This window comes from Miniopterus schreibersii (genome assembly GCF_964146895.1).
Source record: "Miniopterus schreibersii genome assembly, chromosome: 20".
In the NCBI taxonomy this organism is placed as follows: domain Eukaryota; kingdom Metazoa; phylum Chordata; class Mammalia; order Chiroptera; family Miniopteridae; genus Miniopterus; species Miniopterus schreibersii.
Genome location: NC_138122.1, coordinates 8,786,285 through 8,810,699, shown reverse-complemented (window position 1 = coordinate 8,810,699; position 24,415 = coordinate 8,786,285). Strand labels below are relative to the sequence as shown.

The following is a 24,415-nucleotide window of genomic DNA, read 5'->3' as shown; positions in this document are numbered from 1 at the left end:
AGATCCAAACGCAGGTCCAGGCAGTCCTCAGGCTCCTACCACTAGCTCTACGTGGCACCTGTGCTCTGCGACAAAGCTCCTTGCTAGGTTTTCAACACAGGGCTTTACAATCACTCAGATCTCTTTTAATGACAAAAATGAGTCTCTAGAGGTGGCAATGAAACAGGAAGGGGAAAAGGTGGTGATTTATTTTCCTTACTGACTTTTTGTTTTTGTTTGTGTGTTTTTTAACGTGGTCAGGGGATTTGTAACTTTTTCCTTTTTTTAAATCTTTTTGGTTACTGAAAAAAAATAGAACAGTCCGCTGTCCAGCAGAGGCTGCTTCAACTCTATTGCTCTCAGGGCTCATTCTGCATGGATCTGGGTCTCAGGATGCTGCAAGGACAACTCCGAGGGCAGGAAGGCCCCCTGCCCCAAGGCTGTAGCGTATGTCCTGTTCTGCACGTGGGCAAAGCCGGAGGGCGCGTAGGCCCCCACGGCGCCTCCTCCGAAGCCTCCTCGCGGCAGCTGGGGCGGGGAGTGGTAGCCCTCCAGGTTGTCGTACTGGGACACGGCCGTCATGCCTCCCTGGCGCCGGCCGTGTGCCTGGTACTGGAACAGCACACCCGGGTCCCTCTCCGCGCTCTGGGTGTGATGGAGCTTCAGGCTGTGGCTCCTCTCCGGCTTCGGGGGCGGGACTGCGGACTGGCCGAGCTGCTCCTCCTCCTTGTAGCAGTCCCTGGAGTGCTTGTCTGGCGCAGGAGGCTGCCGGGCCCGAGGCCTCTCCAGCTCTTTGGAGAGCCTCGCCTCCTTGTGGTTCAGTCGTAGAGGCTCCGGCCCGGCCGTCATGTACTTCCCTCCAGAGTTATGGTAGCCGACGGGCTCGGAAGCGTCTGGACTCCCCTTGGACCCATAATCTAACTGGCCGGCTCCCTGGGGGTAAGGTGGCCCGTTTTTTGATTCACACAGTTGCCTATGGCTTGCTTCCTGATGTGCCCTGTGCTCAGGGAGACTGCAGCCCATGTCATGCAGCTTCCGGTTCCTGAGACTGCTCTGCTTCTGTGGGAGGGACGGCTTCTCTGGCTGTCCATTGCCATGCCCCCCGTGGTGATGGGCCCTGTCGAGCTCCGCCTCGGGATGCTTCCTGTAGAAGCGATCCCCGCCCTCGGGACTGAGGGCCTTCCCCGGGTGCCGCCCCTCCTTTCCCTCCGCCACTGAGAGGAGTCCAGTTTTCCCAGGATCTGATTTACTGCGCAGGTGGATGACATAAATCCCACCCAGGTCCTCCTGCACAGCTGGGGTCATGTTATCATACTGGGACATAACAGGCCCTTTCACCTTCTGCCGAGCCCGGCTCTCTCTCCGGATGGACTGCATGCGGTACTTTTCCATGTCCTCAAAATCCCACGAGGTGTAAGTGTGCTTTACTTCGGTGGTCGGAGGCATGTTGACTACGTTATGGTCATTACCGGAAAAGTAGCCAGTCCCGGTGGCCCGGGGACGTGGGGGCAAACCAGCATAACCGTACAAGTTCTTCCCCTGCAGCCGAGGGTTGTGGAAAGCAAAATCGCGGTTGGGCAGGCGGTGAAGGGGCCTCAGCTGCACGGTGCCGTAGGCATCCACGTCACACAAGGCTCCGTCGGGGCTGTAGTAGGAGCTGGGAGAACTGGAATACGGGCTGTACCGGTAGTGGACCCGACCATTCTCAAAGTAAGGCTGCAGCTGAGTGACGTGGTAGTCCGAGCGGGCCTGGGAGGACTGATATGGCTTATACTGATACAGGGGCCTGGAGCAGTAGACGGGCTCGTCGTCAGGGGGAACCTCCGTCCGTGAAATGGGAACAGAGCGAATCACGGCGGACGGAGGGGCATGGAGGGACTGCACCCTCCGGATGGTCGGGTACGGTGGGATATCTTCAGGGTAACAACCACTCCTGATAGACGAGCTCAGAGACGACACATACTCAACCCGGCTACAAGGCTTGGAGTGGTGTCCAGGTGCACTTCTTCCCGGGGCCACGTACGTGTTATAACGAGGACCCAGGGAGGCCGGTGGCTCGGATCTGGAGCCATACACTTGGTGCTGCTCCAGCTTACTGTGATGTGGGGGTACACTCTGGGGTCGGAACTGGCAGTTTGGAGTCATGCTGAAATGCACACAGTTTTCTGGACCAAAGGGCTCAGGGGTAACATCAGGCCTAGCAAAGGTGGCGTAGCTGGGCTTCTGAGAAGCGTGCTTCGGTTGCGGGACAGGAAGTGGTAAAGGCAGGACGTCGTCCACAGTGGCCGAGGAAGCAGCGGCAAAGGGGTAGAAGCCAGAACCGCTGGTCGCGTCTGCACTGCTGGGGTGAACGGCAGCCGCAACTTTACTCTCCATGGTCCTGGTGGGGGGGACCGGGACCGTAAAGCCACAGGGGTGGTGCATGGGGACCGGCTCTGCGCGCAGGTGCAGCGGTGGGGCCCGGGATCCTTCCCGCACCTTCTCGGGGAGGCCCGGCTGGAGAGTGGGAGCAGAGGCGGGACACTGAGCCGCTGCTCCACAGTCGCTGACAAGGACAGGAGCAGGGTCGTCCACGGCTCTGGGTTCAGGCCTCTCTGGAACTGGAACTGCTTGAACCTATTGAAAAATTATATCATGAGTTTGTTTTCTATGCTCCCCTCTATGGAATCAACACTATTAAATTTATAACTCACAAGTTGAGGCTATTTGAGGAGCAGCCTGAAATTTCCCAACCACGTGGTCACACTGGACAGGACAGCAGGCCACCTGTCCTCACAGCCAGGAAATGGCCTGTACAGCTCTATGGTGCCACAGCCATGTCCATCTTGAGGACTGTTCTAATTTATGACTGGTTTTAAATGAGAGATGAGGTTGCCTATGACATTATCTTAACACATAGACCAAAACAGAGGTTTAATCAAGTAACAGTCACACTTAAAAATAGATATGCAGTCTATCTGTCTAGCCCAGGCTCAGTAACACCAAGAACACTTTGTTAAATAAAGAGTGTCGATTCTCTCTGGAGAGATTTTAGAAGTGGGCAGGCTAAGCCCCCAGGTGGCGTTGAAGTCCCACCAGCCCCTGCCTTCCACCCTGCCCTGGTCCGGGGCCACAGAGGCCAGCACTGCAAATAAGCCCTCCCTGAGAAGCACCTGCTGGAAACAGTGTCCTCTACTAAAGACAAGACAGTGAAGTACTTTTAGCTCAAGGTGATCACAAAACACCTGGGGCACTTTTTAAAATATGAGAAAATTAGGAAGAATCCTTAGCATTTTGCGTTCAACATTCTCTCATCAAAACAAGTGCTTAAAACAGAATCTGCTGGTTAGTGTTGAGAAAATAACCAAAAAGCCCTGTGATCTCACACTTCTGAGAATAAAGCACCTGTATTAGGCGAACAGAAATAACTGGCAGACACAGCTAAATGACGTGCCCAAAGTCACCTGAGTCAGCGGTGGTGTTGGGAAGAAACCTTGCAGCCCTGACACCTGAAGCCCAGTGTGACTCATCTGACTGTCATCTCTCTGTATCACCATGAAGAAACCACCCAGATGCTTGGGGAAGGGAGCAGGGGGCCAGTAAACCACAGCCACTGTGCAATGCTCCTTTCTCAGAGAAAGCCAGCATCAGGAAAAAGGCAGATTCCAACCTCTGATGGGAAATGCTTCACGAAAACCTGCCCCAAGACTGAAAAGTAAACACTGTGTCCGACTCCCAGGTAACACACCCTGCGGAAAAGTGACATACCTTTGAAAAAAGTATATTTCATCTCTCTGACTCTCTCCCCTTCTTACCTTGTGGGAATTATTTAATCCTATGTTGGCGGCTGCTTGTACTTGCCCCACAACTGGTAACTGCTCTGCTGGTCTTTGGGAAGGAGGCAGTGGGGGAAGGGGCCGGGGGGTTCTGTGAGGACGCTGAAGGGTGGTAGCAGAAAAGTCAGCCGCGGTGGGTTCAGTCGCATCCCAGTTGGCTTCCCTGGCACTTATTTCAGCAGTTGCTGGAGCCACTGTCATGTACGCCAGGGTGGCTGTGCTGGTGTTCTCCTCAGGGGACCCAGGAGGAGGGTAGGTTCTGTCCCTAGAAGCATTAGACGGTGTGGGAGGTTTGTCTGCAAGCTGTGAGGGGTGGTGGGGCTTATCCACGCTTGCTCCAAGATGAGAAGGCGGCTGATCTCTGCTATAGAAGTGAAGTTGACACTGGTCCTGATCCGCGAAAGAGACGGTTGGCACGATGGCCTTCCCAGACTGCTCTTCTGGGAAACTTATGTGATCATCAGACTTAGAGTCTGTTAAGGGAACTGAAGCGGTTCTGGCCTTTTCTGGGTCCCCAGACGCATAGGTGCGAGGGGGCTGGAAGTCGGCCTGGTGGAGCTGCTGCCCGGATTCGAGGGCATTGGAATGGGTGCTGTCCCCAACAGTGGCCGGGTCAGGCAAGAGCTGGTCACAGTTCCCAGGTGCACTGCTCTGGGGGAGAAAGTGCTCTTCAGGCCTATCAGTTGGGAAATAGGCTTTATCTAGAGTAACATGAGTATAGGAACTAGGCAGTTTCTCATCAGTTGCGGCCACTGCCATGTCCGCATAGTTCGCATGAGCAGACTGGGAAGTTCCCGGCCTCTTCAGCGGCTGAGCTGAGGCTTGCTGAGCAGACTCGGCTAATGCCAGCGCCAGCAGGCGGGCAACGTTTTTCGGAGGCGGTGGTGGTGGGATAAGAGAGACTGAACTGACAGGGATGGAGTCCTGAGGGGGGTCATGGGTAACTGCTCCTGGTAGGAAATTGGGAAAAAAAGTGAGAGTGAAAAGGCAGCTTGTATTATCCTATATATGGAAAGCCAACACTCCCCATTTGATCACTAAAAAAAATAGGTGCCTTCCATATTTCAAAGTGGCAATCCACGATCTTCTATCCCACATGCAACTGCTGGAAACATCTGGCTCAGAGGAAAACTGAAACAGAGCTGAGGGACTGCGATCTCCTCTTGAACTGCTACAGAAGGCAGGTCCCTCATCTGGCTCAGAAAAGACTGCTTAGGAAACAAGCTTCAAGTGCTTGCAGATGGCTTAGGATAGTTTTTACATCTGATGTGTAGGCTGGCTGGTTAACACATAAGGCTAAAATACAGGCATTTTATTAGAAGAGAAAACAGAATCAAGAGCTACGAAGTTGTGCAAAAACATCCATGAATTTCTGACTGTCCAGAGATAAGGGGGCTTTACGGAGCTCGGACGCAGGACCACTGGCCCTTCGGGGAGTTTTTGTCTGACTTTAGTTTAAGGCTGAGCCATCAGCACCACCCAGCAACACATTCTCTTTGATTAAAGGGTAGGTGTGAAGTGCATCTCTCTCCTAAAAGGCACAGGTGGCACACGGAACTGGAGATCCCTCTTAGTTAAAGAAAGAACGGAGGAAAACAAATGGTACCTGTCTGAGTCTGTGCAGAAGGTACAGCCTTACTCTGACTGCTGGAGACGGACTGCTCCTCCTCTCCTGGCGACTCGGCTTCCGCAGCCGCCGCCTGGTCCGGGGGCTGCACTTCACACTCATGTCCTTCCTGGGCCTCCCTCTCGTCTGCCTTCGTCTTTCCTACCTGGGTAGGGGATCTGTTTACGACGGTGCTTTCGTCAACACTTGTGTTCCAGGACGGAGGGGATCCAGTCTGGGCTGCTGTGGTGGAGGCTGCACCCATGACTTCCGACACCCGAGGGGGAAGCGTCACTGAAATTGGCTCAGATATGTTCATAGAAGGTGATTTGCTTAATTTCCGCCCGATGTTTGGAGAGAACGCATAGACCACCTTTTCGGTGAATGAGGTCGGCTTAGACGGTTTCTCCTCACTTGGGCTCAGGTCCAGGGTAAAGAATGGACTCAGTTTCTCCTGAAGAGGAGACACAGGCTCAGAACTCGCAGTGCTTCCCGGGGTCTGGGACTGGCTGCCAGCTGCTTCCGTATCCTTCTTATTTGTACTCAGTTTATCCTTGGAGTACCCTACAGGGTCTAAAAGGGAAGCACCGCTCTCCAGACATTCCGATTCGGCCTTGGGAGGACTGCACTGAAATGACATCGGATCGAAATCCAGGCTGGCGACTCCGATGTCCGGTGGGCTCAAATCCACGTCCTCGGCGGAATGCGGAGACACCAGGGCAGGAATGTGCAGCAGCCCCACGTCCTCCTCGCTCTCGTTGTCGTGGGGCAGATTGTCGTAGGAGTTGCAGCGGTTCCCCAGCATGTCTCCATTGAAAGAGGCGCTCAGGGCGTCGCTGCTGGACCTGGGCCTCCTGGGCCGAAACAGCTTGGAGTCACCTGGTAAATGCACAACAGTATCTAAGTGTGAAGCCACAGGAGCACAACAGTCACCTCCTTAGCACCCACCGCGAAAGAAAACGGCACCTCTCATTGCCTTTCAGGTAACTGTCCCTTGGGGCACACGGATGGAGCTCCCAGACTACACGCTAAGTAACAGACACCCCGATGTAGTCGGAGGGAGAAAGCAGCAGCTGACGGTGTCACCAGGAAAAGGGGCTCAGAACTGCTGGGTTCTATGACTAGTCCAACGCTGACTTTTGTTGTGACTTTAGGCAAGTTTTTTATTTCTTTTGTCTTATTTTATCACTGATCTCACATGTGACTTGTGAGGGAGAATCAATCACTTTAAATAGTACTTTGGATACACAGCAGCAAAAGTGGTTTTTGGTGGTAAAAATCCTCATAACACCAAAATTTCTAAAAAAATAAACTTCTCGATTAAAAAACCTCTACAAGTTTATAAAGCGTTAACATATATTTAGTAAGGGATTCCTTTCAGATACTTGAACAAAAATAATTTCATTTTTTCTCTTACAAGTAGGCTCTAAGTGTCTCGGGTAGAGTCGGTCCTCAAAAGTGGTAAAGGACTTTGAAAATCACATAGTTTATGACATTGCTAAGCATCCAGCTGGTAGAGGACTCCTTTATCTCAGCTTTCCATTACAATTATTAGACCTGCCATACTGAAAATGGACTACAAAGAGGCAGAAATTATCTTAACACAAAAACATTCACCAATGCATTGGCCACATGTAAAATTAACCCCTACTCAAATATTATTTTCTGCTTAATTTTAGCATCTACCCAGTCCCTACATCGTTTTGTGAAGCATTCTCTTAACTAAAGTGAAATGGAAAATCGTGGAAAACCCATAAGATGTTAGACACCCAACTAAAGTGACGTGTGAGGACTTGTTGAATCACAACTACAGTCACTGGTCAGTGAGGACGTGGCGGTTAGAACAGTGAATACATGAAGATGCAAAGATCAACCAGGACGATGACATCCCAGGACACTTCGAAAGAGCATATCTGACCATCAACAGATCAGCAAACGCCTCTGGGAAATCAATGTGGCTCTTGGTTGTTTTTGTAGACAGTGCCATCTTAACAATCCTGCCGCACAAGCCAAAACTGAAGTCAGGGATGACCTACTTGCTATTACATGGCTTTGTCAAAAAAAAGTTTTATTTCCTTCCAAGTCAACAGTGAGATACTCTTTTGTCCATTCTAATTAGCATGCAGTTGCAACTATAACGTGACTTTTACTAAACAGAAGTTAAAACTTATTTTCATAACTTTTTAGTTTCATTTTTCAAGTTACAATTAAACTCTTTTGCATTATTTAGCATAAAATTCTGATGCCCACTTTAAGAAGATTCACTTTAAGTTGCCTTCTCCTGGTACAAACTATCCTCAGATGAGTACAGCCTGCAATTGACGTGATCTATGGAATTTAACATTAAGTTAACCTTTTTCAAGATAAAACCTACTGGTTTGAATAGCAAAACTGCTTAATTTTATACTTTGTAATACTGTGCGCTAATTGCGAAATCTAAAGAAATACTAATAATACAATTTTCCACTGGGCGTTAATAAATATAAATGGTTGACTTAAACCGTTTCACCTATTCTTATAGCAAACTGAATAGCAGTTATGTCAAAAGTGGAGAAATCAGAAACTGGTACCATATTAAAGCATCAGTGGAAAATACTCAACAGATAACAGTATTCTTAAGAAACGATGGTCTATAGCCTATCTGTTAAGCATGTGTTTACAAAATATGCTCGATTGCTATGTTCTTTGATGAAATGTAGAATAAAACGAGCGGTGCTTTTAGTCTTACCGTCGACTGCGTGGAGAGAAGTAAGGGACTCTTCGCTCTTGGCTGACCGGAGGGTTCCTTCGGCCCTGCCACCTGAAGAGCGAAAACCGAATGGTGTGAGAGCGAAAACCGAACATCACTGTTGCAGATGCAGCCAGAGGAGTCGTTTTTCCTCTGTACGTACTTCAACCTCCAGGAGTGACTGGTTACACATTTTGACAACTGTATTCAATTCAGCGTCATATTATATTACGTATTGTTCTGAAACGACTGCCTCTATGGAAAACCTCTTTTCTAAAGGAGTATGGACTTGAGAATAGAGGTGAATTTAAACATGCCTTCCTTCCGCGTTTCCTGAGGACCAGAATGATGCCATCCGGGATTCGGGGCAGGCCCTACACCCACAGACTGGTGCGGATCCCTTTAGGAGACAGAGGAGAAGGCCAGGGGAAGGCCGAGGCAGAGACTAGAGTGATGCCACCACAAGCCAAGGATGCCGAGTGACACCCGGAGCCGGAAGGGGCAAGGCGGGGTCCATCCTGGATTCTTTGGTGGGAGCGTGGCCCTGTGACACCTCGACTTCAGACTTCTAGCCTCCAGTACGGAAGCAGCCCTAGAAAACTACACAGGGACTTTCATGACACCCGTTGGGTCTGACTTGTTAAACACCTTCCTGGTCCTTCACCTCCGGCAGCGCTCCAGGCTGCAGCTCCCCCTCCGTCGTTTCTGCGGCGAGCGCTCAGCTCTGTCCCCTGCCTGCCTCCCCACCGCCACGTTTCGCTCTTCCTTCACCACGACGCTGCCTTCCCCGGCCCTTGAAACACTGTTTCTCTCCAGGATTCAGGCCCTAACCTGCTTCTCACTCAACAGGCTCTTCCTTGGGCCATAAAATCTCTCTCTAGGGTTTTCACCCTTAGCTTCGGCTGCTGACTTCCAGGCCCGTAGGCCGAGTTGTATGAACACCTTTACTGAACTCCAGACCAGACCCCAACTGCTAACCGCCTCCTGGGCATGTCCGACTCGCCGTGTCCAAAATGAGCACAGTTCTTTTGTTCCCTCCCTTCCCGTGTAACCAAAACCTGAAAATTATCTTTGTTCCCCCTCTTCTCTCATCCTTCAGAGTCACCTGGTCACCCCGCACTCAGACCCTGCCTCCTAAGTACTTCTCGCACCTGTTTCCCACCCCACAGCCACGGCTTACTCTCGACGCTCGCTTCCTGCCTGTGCGACGGTGACTGTCTCCTAAACTTGCTGTCCAGGCCCCAGTCTTAACCTTCTTCCTTACACTGCTGCCAAAGTCATCTTTCGTAAACCCAGCCTGACCACGTGTCATATGGAAGCCATCCCGTAACCCCCCAAGGAGCGCAGGGGGTTACCAAAACCAAAACTCGGCGGCAAGCACGCAACAGCCCGAGCCTCTTTCTGCAGCCACACGACGAAGCCACGCTCCTTAGAGTTCCCGTTTCACAGACAAGCACACACTCTGCTCCCGCTTCCCGGGTGGGAATCCCAACTTAGTCCTCAAAACCCAAAACATAACCAGAAGGTTACATTTTCTGACCACTAGCACCTCTCCCCAGATGAGCCGATAATTCCTGCCGTAACTCTCTTACACAAACCTTTAATAGCTATGGTTCCGCGTGAAATGTATTTTCTTACACATATGACTTCCCTAAGACTCTGGAGGCTTCCAGTGTCTTAATAAATTTAAACAACACAGCAGTTACTTTTTATTACCAACAATATACAAGCTATGTTACAAGTATGATGCTAATTTGTAACTGCTCACAAAATATATAATCTATACGGTTTTCCTAAGAAATTAGGTATTCTACGTATTTATATGTAATTTATGTACTTGGAAATAAAGAGTTGGTAAAAGAAGACAATCCACATGTAGCAGCACAACTGTGGACACATCCTATTGGAGAGTGTTGAGTATGGATCCAGAGTAAGAAAGGAGCTGCCAGGAAAGCAGGAGCAGGTGACCCGCAGGGACGGCGGGGAGGCACTGACCTTTCAGAGCCATGGCTTTCATCTCCGAAGGCTCGCTCTCATTACGCTGCAGCTTCCGCTTGGAAACGGACGACGACTTCCCCAGGTTGAAGAAGGAGCGCCAGCTGCCCACAGGAGATTTTTTCATTTTATTCTGAGGCCGCCTCCTATGAGAGAGAAAATAATCTGTATCAAGATATCCAAAGGGCTAACTTTACTCAAAGAAAACGAACTAATGATGGAAAGAACCAAACAGCCAGGGGAGGCACAGCTGGAGCAGTCCACACCCGCCGTCCACACAGCGCACTCCACACCGCGCAGCTGAACTACACGACTAAATACCAGTAATTAGTTTCACGAAGGTAATTTTTATACAGATTGTCAGATTCAGATCTAACCTCACAATCTGGGAAATACGTGAGAGTAATACATATTTGGGAATAGGAAATATTAAAACTCCAAAAATAGAGTTAAAGAAAATTATTTTGGGTGTGAGTAAAGCAAATTAAGCCAAAAATGATGTATTAAGAGTAGTAACTAACAATACTGCATGCCAGGCACGGTGCTGCCTTATATGCAATATCTCACTTAAATTATATATGACCATACGAGGTAGGTACTATCATTCTCATTTTACAACTAAGGAGATTACAACACTGAGAAATTTAGTTACTTCCTGAATGTTACACAATTAGTCAATGATGGAGTCGGGGTTGGAAGCCAGGTCTATCTGTCTTGCAGTATCTACGCTCTTGATTACTACTCTAGGAAGAGATTTTTGAGAAAATTTTGAAGCTAAAATGTAAATTCAAAGACAGTGAAGACAAACTCAGAATGACAAAGGAACAGTATGTCCTAACTTTCGGTCATCAGGACGTTTTAGTCCTGAGAGGTGAAAGGAGTTAAGATAAGTAGACTGAAAGATGGAAGGAATATATTCTCCAGTGTTATTAGCACTACCCAGTCCAGGGAACTGAAATCCTGATGTTCATGTGTAATAGCCAAAGGAGTGGTGGAGATACCAAAATTAACTCACATACATTAGTCTTCCTACTATATCTTAGTAAAAAAAACCCAAAAACCATGTTATAGTCATTCCTTTAGGGGTGGGGAACCTTTTTTCTGCCGAGGCCATTGGGATATTTATAACATCATTCACTGGCCATACAAAATTATCGACTTAAAAATTAGCTATGAAAAGAACTGATTTATTGAATTTTGAGTCCCACCTGCGGTTGCCTTGGCAGGGCCGGACCAAATGATTTTGGCCCGCAGGCCGGATGTTCCCCACCCCTGCGTTAGAGAAACAGAACTTCAGAGCTGGGAGGGACACTGCAAGAGGAAACTGCAGTGGTCCCCCAAGGTTAGCACCCACCAGCATCCCCCGGAAGGCTGGTAACAGACTTACTGCTGGGCCCCACCCCGAGTTTCGGATTCCATGGGCCTGGGGTAGGGTCTGAGAACGAGCATTTCTGGTAACTTCCAGGGGCTGCTGGTGCTGCTGGCTGGGCGTTTGCACTGCAAGAAGCACCGTCTATTCTAAACTTCACGGGGGACCAACGTCTCACTTCCTGAATAAGCCACTCCAACACAGCTCACTTCTGAACAAATTTCTACACAATGCATCTCCGAGAGAAAAGTGACACCCTCTATAGATGTGCATCGTTTTTCCTAACAGTGTTCCCTGTACAGCTGACGTTCTTCTGTCTAAGACCACGTGGTGGCGCAGTGCATTTCCGGAAGCATTTCTGTCACCCCCTCTGAAGCATCGCCCACCCTCCGGAGAGAGCAGGCTTTCCCGGGCTGGCCCAGAATCAGCGCGGCAATACTGAAATGCGAAGGTAGAAGTAAACAAAAAGAACACATAGCCACGAAACCACACGTATGGGATTCAGTGAACTTCACCTTTCGAGTGGGAAATCGATGATGGTGTGAAATTTTCCCTGAAGTGCAGCCGGTCCTTCTCCTACTTCGATGTATTTATTTTCGGTGACAATCGGAGAATTGACCTGGGCTTGTGTTCTCGCCTGGGCCTCCTCCAACGTCAGCAGCTTGGTGGATGGAGAGGAAATCAGCAGGGATTTGGGTCTTGACAGAGAAGCTTTGGAAAGAAAGGAAAACAATAAAGACAGTCAAACTTTTCCACATGGGGGGAAAAAATACAAATATGTGTGTGTGTACATCAATCTGGTTATCTGTCTATCCATCCATGTGCCTGTCTTGTTTTACATTTTCTTCATCAAGTTTTTTAAATGGCAAAAATAATCATGCTTTATACTAAGTGAGGAACAGAAAGCGACCTGCTAGGTTGTTAGTGATCACACACACACACACACACACACACACACACACACACGGAATTCTTGAGTACTGTAACCATTTCCCTTTCTTAAGGCCTTGCCTGGTATCATCACTCAGGTATTTTTAGTTCTGGAAAGAATTTTTCTGCTGCTGCTCCATATTATGACTTTATATCCACCAATAATAAGTAACACAATATAATTTTTAACTTAGATCACAAAAGGTCTAAAATGTAGTATTCACAAAGTACCCACAAAATAACTGTTAAATTGTGCATTTTTGGGAAACGGACATAAATTAGCTGCTTTCTATCAAAGACAGAGTCACGAAGGTGAGAAGCGCACTGTGGGCTTCCACCGCCCTAGAAGTCTAGGTGCCTGCTCCTGGGCGTAACGCCATTTGTTTGAGCCGCACCTGCCCCCTCCTGGATGGCCGCACTGATTTTCCCGCTGAAGAGGACATCTACGTGATTGAGGATGAACTCCACGACCACAGACTGAATTCTCACTTCCATGAAGGCCGCTGTTCCGCTGAAGCAGGCAGACTCTATCTGTTTTGACCTGTGGGGTAGACAGCATTCCCATCAGTCACAGACAGAGCGGTCTTAAAGGGCATTTTTTTAAAACATGTAAATCACAGACAAACCAGAGGAAGAAAGCAAACTGCAGCAGTGCCTTGGCTAAGTGCCAGTGGCCTGTTTTGGGGAGATACTCGTAAAAACAACAGATCAGTTTTACTTTAAAAAACTGTTGTTAAGGAACGCTGATGAATTAGACATTCTAAGATGATGGGTTCTACTGAAGGTCTTATGTCAAATGCAATTTACCTGAGCAGGTTTGGAGCCCAAACGATTGCTAGGTTTTTTGCATGCATATTTGTGATGGAACAGTAGTCAGCTAGAAGTGACAAGTGCCTCATCAGGAACTCCAGTGTTCTGGAAAATGAAATACAGCACATTAACAACAACAACAAAACATTACGTAGCAGTGCAGAGCATAAAAGCTCACTAATTAATTCGTAGGTTTTCAATGGCAAAATGGAAAAAGAACCATACACACCCCCGCAAACTGGTTATGTTTGAATGTTATTACTACAGAACTGTCAGAAGAATAGTATGAATTTTATACCTAGGTATAATAGCCACATCTACAGAACACTGGAGAAACGTCTAAGGCAAGAAACAGAAGTTTCTGACAGGACTGGCTCTGAGAAAACAGCCTTAGTTTTAAAAAATCTTTAGCAATATTTGCTCCTGGCTGTCAGACATCTAGTTTCAAGACATAGTAAAATGAATCCTCCGCTCCAGCTTCCAGACAAGTGATTTCATGAGGTTATGTTATTCTACCTGCAGCAGATATGCTCACAGGAAGGATTCAAGCTTTTCTTCTATAAAAGAAAACACAATGTTTCACAAGCCTAAAAAGAGTTAAAAATAAAAATTCCAGCAGGCACCAAGGGGAGAATATTCAAGCAAATATATGCTTTTGGAGTAGAAAACCTACTCCAAATCCCAGGTATCCTGGCTTACCTTAAACATCTAAGGTTGCTTTATTTAAACAATTTATATATAATCTCTATATAATATAATCTATATCTATTTATTTCTATCTATCTATTGATCTATATAGAGAGAGGTGTATATAGACAGATATAAAACAACAGGGAGGAGTATTTCTGGAAATAAAGCACCATCAGCTTAAAGGTAATTTAAATCACATCAACACATATAAGTATTACCTACCAGCTACCACATCTCTCAGTGTCTACCTAAGTGTACAGGAGTTAAAACTATTCAAGGCAACAAGTAGGAGGCAGAAGTTTAAGACTATTATTTGAAATAGTAATTACAGTTAAACTGTGATGAACATATGAGCCTTAAGCATTCAGATGAGCCTGACATGAATTTGAGAGGCAAAGGAAAACAGCTAGAGGCCTTGTTCAAGACACTTTCACAGGAAATCTCACCTAATTCTCACGAAAGTCCTACCAAGCACAATGCTACCATTGCCCATTTACCGAGGAGAAAGCCAAGGTTTCCCCAGAGTACACAGGCAAGTCTGGGTTCAAGTCAGGGTCAGTCTGTCTCCAAGTCTCTGCCCATTCAACAGAATCTGCTGCAGCTACTCTACGGTAAAGATGGTCATTCTCTGTCCCGCTTGTACACAGTTAAACAAGGACAGAAAGATAGACAGAAATGAGGCTGGCCTGGAGACAGTGTAGAGGTGAGAGGCTAGAGAAATGTGTGCAGAAAACTATGTAAAATTTCATGACGTGGAACAGGGAGTAGATGAAGGAATGGGGAGCAGTAAAGTACCTCAGAAATGTATTTTACAGGGAATGCAAACTAAAACAACATGTACTACGTGCGAAATTCTATCCTGAGAATGCAGTGACACACAAGACAGAATTCATGGCCTCAGGAGCACGTGTTTTAAAGGGGTTATATATGAAACAGGCAATACAGTGTATGTAAGAAACATGTGTAGGATATATGTACCATATATCATATAGAGCAGGAAAAGGCTTGTAATGTTCAACAGAAAAGATTAAATAGATAGATAGTAAGGAAACTATATATACAATTTAGTATGGGAAATATCGATATAGTTTGAGAAATACCTATATATAATAAAGGAGACTATATACTACGATAGGGGAAATATAAATATAATTACGGTAGAGTAAACAGTAGAAAAGCTGTGCATATATTAGTAAAGTGGGCGATATAGGTGAGATATACACACTTATATTTGTATGTATATGTGTGTATAGATAAAACACGTAAGGAAGTAAATACATAATAGATAATAACAATAATAATGGTAATTAATATAAATAGCACTTGTCTAACAGGCCTTGTTAGTCTAAGTGCTTTTCCTTTAATAGTGGTAACAATCCTATGAGAAAAGTACTATAATCTTTATTTTACAAACAATGAAGGTGAGCCCAGAGATAAATGAACTTGCTCAAGGTCATAAGGCAACACAGCTAATAAATATATGTACTTCACCATAAGAGAAATACATACATGCACACCGAGAGAACATTTAGTTCTGTTGGAGAGTTTGGGACTGTTGGAGTGATAGCAACTAACAAGCTAAAAATGGGCAATCACTCCACAGAAACACATATATTAAAGTATGTAAGAAAGGAAATGTAATTCTAGTGTACCACTGGGTGCAGCTGTAAATAAGTTACCTAGTTATCACAACGCAGGCCATGAATACTGGCCTAAGGCCAAATGCTGACGTGACTACAGACTATGGAAATGAGGGAAGGGACCGTGTGTTCACGTGGTATTGGATGGGGAGGGCGGGAGTTAGAAGAAAGCTAAATCTTCATTTACCATAAGAGGTAAAATATGGCATCTACATGAAAAGTCAGGAAATACCGACATAAGCATGCTACTCAGAAACACAGGCGCGCACTCCAGAAGGCAGCTGAGTAGTGACTTCTGGGAAAGAGCAGTTAGACACGGGACGGTGCGGAGCAGGGAACTGCCGCTTTCACAGCCAGCTGTGCGTGCCATTTACTTTTTAACATTGCACTCATGTTATATCGATCTTTTTTTTAATTTAGAGAAAAAGATATATTTACATGGTACCTCCTGTAAAATTACCATGACATCGTGGCTTAACCCTAATCATCTGTCTTGCTATGCTTTATATTTTTAAAAATGCTTTGTAATCAAAGTGATGGGTTATGAGAAAGCCAGACTTGGGATAAGGGTCCCTGGAACAGAGGGAGGTGCGTGCAGATTCCCTAAACTACTTTATGCCATTCAGCTGACTTCTGAGAGGCCTGCCTTGGTGCCATGCGCCGAGCTCTGTCGGTTGACTGAAAGGTGATCGTGCTTTCTTGGTAAATATTTAAGCAACTGGCAACCACAAAGGCGTTCTTTCCTTATTGTTCTGTATGTACTGACACTGACATGACAAAAAGGGGTCTGAAAGGGACACAGTCTTTTATTTAAAATACAAAAGTATCTCAGCCAATCATTTATTGTAGTCAACTTATTTCATATGTCTCCTATCATGAGAAATGCTGTCAACATCTCCTGTGGTTTCTAAGTTAAGAGCTCTGTGCCAAATTGTTATTTAATCCTTACGTCCTGCTGAGTGCTTTTTCCTTTAAAATACTGTATTTGGCCCTAGCCAGTGTGGCTCAGTTGGAGCATTGTCCCAGACACCAAAAGGTGGTGAGTTCGAATCCTGATCAGGGCACATGCAGGAGGCAGCTGACGGATGTTCTTTCTTTCTCTCTCCCATCCTCCCTCTAAAAGCAATTTAAAAAATAAAGAAAGAAAATAAAACATCATATTTTACTACCCTGTGGCACTGAATTTAAAAAAACAGGTAGGCTCATTCACACATCTGATCTCATTTTCACATTTTAAAAAATCCTCTTAAGAAGGAATTATTAGTATTCTTTTCACAGATATGAAGGTCGATGCTTAGAATGGTCACAGAGCTAGTAAGTGATAAAGCTAGAAATTCAAATTCAGGTCTATCAAAGTTAATATTCTTTATACTGCACTAGGTTTCTTTTTCTGATAAGTTACAGAAGTGCTCTTCCCCTTAAAGATATTCTTCAGTAACTTGGTATTAATCAGATTTGTTTCCTCAGTGTTCTTTTTCAGGGCTAAATACCTAAATTTTTTAAGCTGGCTTCACAAAAGCGCTTTTGAGAGGGTGTGTGTGTGTGTGTGTTTGTGTGTGTGTGTTTCACTCTTCATGGATCCTTAAACCTCTTTAATTTCCTCACAGGCTGCACTAATAGGACGAGTCAACGCTAAGTTACCTTCTGGCTCCTGACCATCATGAATTGGCAGCTATAACGCTGACTAAAATGTGATTTTTAATGTTGATTAAAAATTTTAGTGTTGAGTGCCAAATTTAGTGCTGATTTAAAAAATATGTATGTGAACAATATCATTTTTCCAAAATCAGCACTAAATTACTTGATTAGTAAAAACATCTAGTGAATTTAATTTCTTGTCAATAACTAAAATTTAAAAATTTTATTTTTACTTTTTTGCACATAATCTTTAATTTATATGTTTTTTTTCTTTCACCAATTTTGTTCTGGTCTTCTCAAATATAGGCAAAAATATCTGAGAGTCCAAACTAACATACAAATTAAAGTGGGTTTTAAAATGTAGCAACAACAAAACCTAAAACAAACAAAAACAAAAAACAGGTTTACAGGTCATCTGAGAGTCTCATGAAGAATTCTGAGACAAGTGTTGGACTTTGTGGTTCTATGTGACTTCGTACATTTTGAAAAAACAAAAGAGGGTTGGAAAAAAAGAGACAAGCGGACAGGCACCCAGCAGTGTGTCCACATTCTGGATTCAGGCAATTCACAGGTAAAGCATGCACGCCTGTGGTCACACACCCCAGTACCTTCAGCAGTATTTCTCAGTGTCTCAAAACAAATGAACAGGTTTAGTCAACCATCCACTTATTCAGTCATGCACTAGTTCATTCAATGTTTATTAAATGTCTGTTGGATGCCAAACACTGTGCCAGGCCCTGGGGATACACAGACCAACAGATAGAAATGCTCAGAAAAATGGAAGTTTTTAAGTAGGTGGGAGTCCCAGGAAACTTAAACAGCCAGGAGCCCCCAGGAGGGCGCGGGGCTGGGCCGCGGGGCTGGGCCCCGGCGCGGCTCACCTGTAGTGCGGCGGGGGCAGCTGCCGGATGACGTCGTGGATCTTTATCAGCCTCTCCTCATCTGTCGCTGCTGAAACAGCCTCCTGCAACCATCATAATACGAAATAAGCCAGTGGACTTTGTTGGTGAAAATCAAAGTTCTTCGCTCGCAATTCAGTCTTCCCTCTCAGATAAACGGTTCTATCTACTCCCTGACGTTGAATGAGGAGGAAACACCTCGTAGTATCAAGGAAGTAAACTGTACCCCACGCTGGGTGGACATTGAAATCTATTAAAAGATAATTTTTCAAAGCACTTTATGGTGACCAATATTAAGTGCGATCGGTAACAGTGGCTCAAAGTCAGAAACTAAACGGGGAAAAAAGTATGAAATCAGCAAAGACTATGAAGTAGCTAGCAATGACTGACTGCTTTTTGTCTTTCTGCTTCCTTTAAGGAGCCACTTCAGGCATGGAACTATTTCTTACGTGACCAAAATGATTTTTACACATTTTGAACAAAACCACAACGAAACTCCAAACAGGACTTGATTGAAAAGTGACTTATACTCACTGAAAATTTCTCATACAGCTGGTAGGTGAGCAGAGGGTTGGGGAGCTCTCGAAAATAGAGCTTACAGAGGGAGCCCACAGAATGGATGTCTTGAACATACGGTTCTTTTGTTAAGTCGGGGACATGTTCAGAGTCAAATTCATGGCTAACAAAGACAGCAGAGTGACAGCATTATTTTATTAAGGGAAGCGCAAGAATATGACTTTAAAACAGAAAGCATAGGCTTAAAGTGTTAACCTCTACCTCGGTGAGTTAATGTTTTTTCCAAATGACTGTATTTGGACTTCAGCAGTAACTGGGTGTTTGATCTTAAGACAAGTGGTTTTCTACGTGAAAATTAAGGGCATAGCTTTAATATTAAAATGGACAACAGTCTCTGAAGTGCCATGAAAGAGCAGCTCTTAATGCACAGATCTGAACACAGGGCTCAATTCCTAATGGTCTGAATATCTGATATTTTGGCAATTCTGGAAACTAGGATTGAGTGGCCGCTGCTCCATCAACAACAACACACAGAAATCCCTCAGGCACATGACGTATGGTTCAGGGGCGGTTTATTAAAGGGTAAGAAAGCCAGAAACAATATAAACCAATTCCCAGCTAACATCAAATTTTAATGGATGGTGAAATCTGTAGCACTGAAGTGAACAAAAAAAAAAGTTGTGCTCAGAATGCTCTGGGAGGTTAACTAACATTAACCTACAGACATGAGACCGCTCAGCAACCCAGACGGTTAGTGGATGTGGATTTATTAGTGAGATTTGCTGCCTATGAAAGTAAACACTGAAACTCTTTAGTACAAGAATCAGTTGCAGTATTTTCCAATATCCTACACACAGAGATGAGCTCTGTGGTCAATTAGAACATTAAAACCCCTATAGAGTAAATGTCAATTTGCACACACCACAGTGAAAATTAAAGTAACACATTAAGAACAGACTAGAATCTAAGAAATTGAGCAAAACTAAAGCCTCTGCTGCTGGTGTAAAGGATACCATGATTTTAGTCTGGGAAGATAATGCGAGGGGAGGGTGTGAAATACGTACACATGCGAACCTGAGCATACGCTACCCAACCAGTATCGGAGGAGATTAAACAAAGTTTCCCTCATCAATTTTCATTAAGAACTAAAGCATAATGCTATTATAATGTAAATTTCATCTGGCATGGCTGTCATGGGCTCAAATTCAATTTGCTAAAATCTTCAAAAACTGTAAAGAGACAACATGCAAGTACTATGAATGGCATTTAGGAAAATATATGCAGAGAACAGTATGTTTATTATTTCCTACTTTTTCTAAACTATCCTATGGAATTATGGTATCAATGTAAGAGACTTAATTCTGAAATATTTCATTTTCATGAATTATAATAGGAATGAAAAAAAACCGCCATATAAGGTTTTACCGTAGTCTCTGGATGTTGGAGGCAACGCCGGACAGACGATATATTCCATCCACAATGCCATACCTCTCAATGAACGCTGTGCAGCTTTGAAGAACCTGGGGTACTGGGGAGAATTTTTAAAGACATGGATTAAATTGAGAGTATTCAGGTGAACCAAAGTCACCAAAAAATGAGAACATCCTAGTTCTCATGAGCAAAATAAAATTTGTGAATTAAAGTTATAAGGGGTGGAGTTAATCTACTACAAAAATGATGAGGGCATGTTTACTTAATCTCATATCTCAAGAGATAACTGCTTCCTGAATAATCGAGGCTGGCTTTATCTCGGTACATTTAGGTGAGAGAGTCCCTACGTTATTAGGACAGTCTCTCTAAGGTTTCCCGCAGTAGCTCATTTAGATCATGTTATACCAGGAGAGTGAACGGATTAGTCCTAACACCACACCAGACAACATGAAAAAAAAAATACAGCTGTTAGCTGAATTTCACGTATAGCAAATGGATATAAGAAGTCAAGTGCTTATCTCAACAAGATAAGTGCCTGTAAGTGCTGCAATTTTTCACTTTTAAAAAGGCTTCTTTTATCTTTCACAGTTAATGCAAATTCTAATTTTATCCAATAAATAAAAACATATAATGCAAAGGTCAAGGCAATTTCAAATAGATAAAATCTTAATTTCCTGACTATCTTTACATTATAATTACTGACCTTTTGACGGTGCATTATCAGCTCATTATAAAGGGCGCTCTAACAGTAAGCCGAAAGGAAAGAAGGGCACTCTATCTGGTGACTTCACTGAGTATCTGACACAGATGTGCAACTACCTGGGGCCCACAGCCTAGAAAAGAGTGTTCTATATGTTTAAACTTTTTTTATAACCATTCCAAAGTGTACAGTAGCTGAAATTTGAACTTCATCTGTTCTGCAACACAGACTGATAAATTTTCAGCAACTGTTCATTTGATAGTATTAGTTAAAGTCCCTGAAAAGAAACAAACGCTCGGACAAACATCATTTGGTCTGCAAAGAACTACTGTACTAGAGAAGAAACACACAGAGTGCTGAATGAAACGATGTTTAATAAGATAATTTTAGCAAATGTATTTCACTTCTAGTCTTCAGTAAGTTCTCACTTAACACTGCTAAAGGTTCTGCAACTTTAAGTGAAGTGATGTATAATGAAACCAGTTTTACCACAGGCTGACTGATACAAACAAGAGTTAGGTTCCTGTGGTGGCATCTCACCAACATTATAACAAATGATGCTGAAAGAAATGGCCTTATTCCAGGACAGTGCTTTCTTATTACTATAGACTTCCTTGGCTTTCCTGCCTTCTGTTGTAATCCTTGCAGTCTACCTTTTAACTTGCCAGGTCCTATAACTTACATTAAAAACTTAAACTCCTCAGCTTTAAATAATTTTTTTAAAGCAGCTACATCACTGAACATGTAATAGGTGCCAGGCCAAGTGCTTTATAAGGGACAGCCTCACTTAATTCTCACAGGAATCCTACGGGAAAAGTTCTGTCACTGTCTCCAGTTTACAGAGAGGAAACGGAGACTTCTTTCATACAGAAGAAAAAGTCCAGTTTCATTCTCAGGGTGGTGGCTTCCAGGCCAATAGTACCTGGTGTGGTGTTCTTAGAACGTGCATCATGATTTGGGGTTAGGAAAACATGATTAACTAAAGGCTTAATTTCAGAGGTTACTTGGGCCTTGTTTTTTTTCCGGTGTGCTCTGACTATAAAATCCCCGAATGTTTTTTTAACTACAGAAATAAGTTCAGGCTACAGACTTTCCTCACTTTGAGTTTTAAAATATTTTTTATATTTTGTGCTAAATGTAATTTTACCTAATTTCCTACAAAGTTCTCACTTTTTTTAAAAAAGCAATCTCATTTGAAATTTCATTTTAAGGAAATTCAGTCTCGGATATATGCAACAAATAAAACAAGTCCCATAAAGAAATCGATGACGTCTGAAAACACTTTGTTCCACTAGAATAGATTTTATCAGAGTTACGGAATGCGTGAACACTGTGGTTATTAAAGCCTGTTTGTTTTTTTAAGTCTTGGCATCCATCCTCTCCTATCATACTTACAAAGAATGAAAACACGGCAGAAACCTCTAAGCACAACTAAACCGTGCTGAATGGATGTGTGAAAGCTGGTGATCATGGCACGCGAGGTGGAAAATAACCCCTCGTGTTAATGATCACATTCACGCAAGGCTGACAGAAAGAACGGAGACACACAAAAGGGAAAAAACAAAACACATCTGACTCTATAATCAAGGGCGCCCAAGTAAATGGCAAATTAGTTTGATCCATCCAAAAAAGGCACCGTGGGGAGCTTCTGTAAATAACCGTGATCAACCTTTAAGTAAGTCCGTTGCGGTGGCTGTGGTTTGGGCGGCTGAGGCTGTGAGGCCGCCCCGAGCGGCTCGGGCCGCCGGTTGAGCTCTTAGAGCTCCGTGAGGGGAGCTGGGGCAGGTTTTCCTCTTGATCCCACAGGGAGGCGCTCAAAGGCTCAGAGGGTGTCGACAGGGTAATCACTCTTTATAGCTGGTCTTCCTCAGGAACACAGTTCAGAGAATGAGTCACGGAGCCAAACACCGTGCTGATACGGGCTCCCTCTTAGGAAAACCTGGTGCGAAATCTGTTTTATATACCTACGTATTTATATGTTAAAGTCCCAGCTAAGACAGGTTGGTCACGAGGAGGAATGGTTATACGCATTATACACTATCCGTATTTACACCTCCTCTCTCCTCACTATTATACATATAAAATACCAGTATAGCATTCCTCCTCCTCAGGATTATTCTAATTGTGTTCACTTAGACTTTAAATATTTATATATAATATGTATTCAATTGTATTTGTTTTAATTTAGACTTTGAAACAGTCTCTATACACACACACACACACACACACACACACACACACCCCCGTATGACTAGCTATAGACTATCTACAGTATACACAAAGTCTCAAAATTTTAAAAATCTTTAATTCATCACTTATTTATTAAATAAAAAAGACAACTAATAAATCAATTTAATATTAAAAACCATTTTCTTTTCTAATTAAAATTTTAATTGATAAACTTCAAAGGTTTCCCTTTTTGTGTAATTTAGTCTTATCTGAATATTCAAATGATATTCTTCATATGAATATTTATTAATTTAATCACCCCCAATAAGGAGGAAATTATTTTAATATGGCAACTAGAATGTATCTGACCTCAGTCCTCAAGATTTATCAAATTACAACTGCACTCTAATGTTGCAAATTAACTTTTTCTCTCTTGTTTTTCTAATCACTTGAACAGCCTTTCGCTCCTGAATCAGCCTTAGCAGAGAGGTCTCTTCCAGGACTATTAAATTAATTTCTAATATTCATCTAATATTTTTTCTTCTTTTTAATTAAAAAAGCAGGAAACTAAGAAAAAAAGTCACAAAGTCTCTACAATACTGCATCATAATTAAATTCTTTTTATATATCACCTAAGTATCCATACTTGCAAAAAGGTAAATTTACTGTTTATATATAACATTTTTCAAATGTCCACACTGTATTCAAATTCACAATTTTAACAGCTTCTTAATTTACGGAGCAATTTCCCTAAAAGTGAGTGCTCAGTTTTTTTGCTCTCATACATAATGCTATAATGAACATTTTTGTTTCTATTGAAATACAACTTTAGGATAAATCCCTAAAGGGAGCTCCTACATGAAAAGAACACTGAGAAATCTCTTGCTAGGAAGTACCAAAATGCTTTTCAAAAAATTAATAATTCACTGAGCTACCTGAAACCAACAATTTTTGTCTATTGATGAAACTGTTGCTATTTCTAATGGTATTGGCTATTGTGAAACTTAATTTACAGAACTCTCGTTTAGAATGAAGTCAGGAGGCTAGAGGAGAGAACTCTTACGCACCTGTCACTTCACACCCGCTGCTGGCCCCAACAGGAAGAAACACACCTTGTGCCTCCAACAGAAAGTGATTTTTTTTTTAAAATCACAGGAAATGATACTTTCCTACCTCAGCAGGAGGAAGGAAAGACCCCTCCTTTCCCAGTCACGGCTCAGCCAATGAAGAGTCACTATGCTTCGTGCTTTCGGCTTCCTCCAGGGGACACCAGGTTTCCAACAGCCCCACCCACGTCCATGAGAGAAGCAGTCTTCTGCTTTTTAGCTCTGGACTTGGGCATGTTTCCCAATTAGACCACACGTCCCAAATTGCAATTCTTTGTTCTTCCCCCCAAAAACCCATTTTGCTGGAGAAATATATAGCTATTTGATTATGGTTAATATGACCATAACTTAGAAAAGCAGCTTTACTATATTAATGATGTTTATCAATATAAAA

The 24,415-nt window shown here is 44.0% G+C and overlaps 1 protein-coding gene across 4 annotated transcripts in view; it reads right to left on the bottom strand.

Moving 5' to 3' along the window:
* Positions 1–252: 252 nt before the first annotated feature.
* The window catches only part of ARHGAP32 (Rho GTPase activating protein 32), a 212,551-nt gene continuing 188,388 nt past the window's right edge, over positions 253–24,415 (bottom strand). For all 4 annotated transcript variants that reach the window (XM_081123638.1, XM_081123637.1, XM_081123640.1 and 1 more), the window contains 11 exons: positions 20,041–20,143; positions 18,634–18,778; positions 18,082–18,164; positions 13,230–13,337; positions 12,818–12,963; positions 12,008–12,203; positions 10,124–10,269; positions 8,129–8,200; positions 5,401–6,279; positions 3,774–4,744; positions 253–2,595 (listed from right to left, as the gene is read on the bottom strand). In XM_081123638.1, coding sequence (XP_080979764.1) covers positions 346–2,595; positions 3,774–4,744; positions 5,401–6,279; positions 8,129–8,200; positions 10,124–10,269; positions 12,008–12,203; positions 12,818–12,963; positions 13,230–13,337; positions 18,082–18,164; positions 18,634–18,778; positions 20,041–20,143 — 5,099 coding nt within the window. In that variant the 3' untranslated portion in view covers positions 253–345. The remainder of the gene's footprint in view (positions 2,596–3,773; positions 4,745–5,400; positions 6,280–8,128; positions 8,201–10,123; positions 10,270–12,007; positions 12,204–12,817; positions 12,964–13,229; positions 13,338–18,081; positions 18,165–18,633; positions 18,779–20,040; positions 20,144–24,415) is intronic.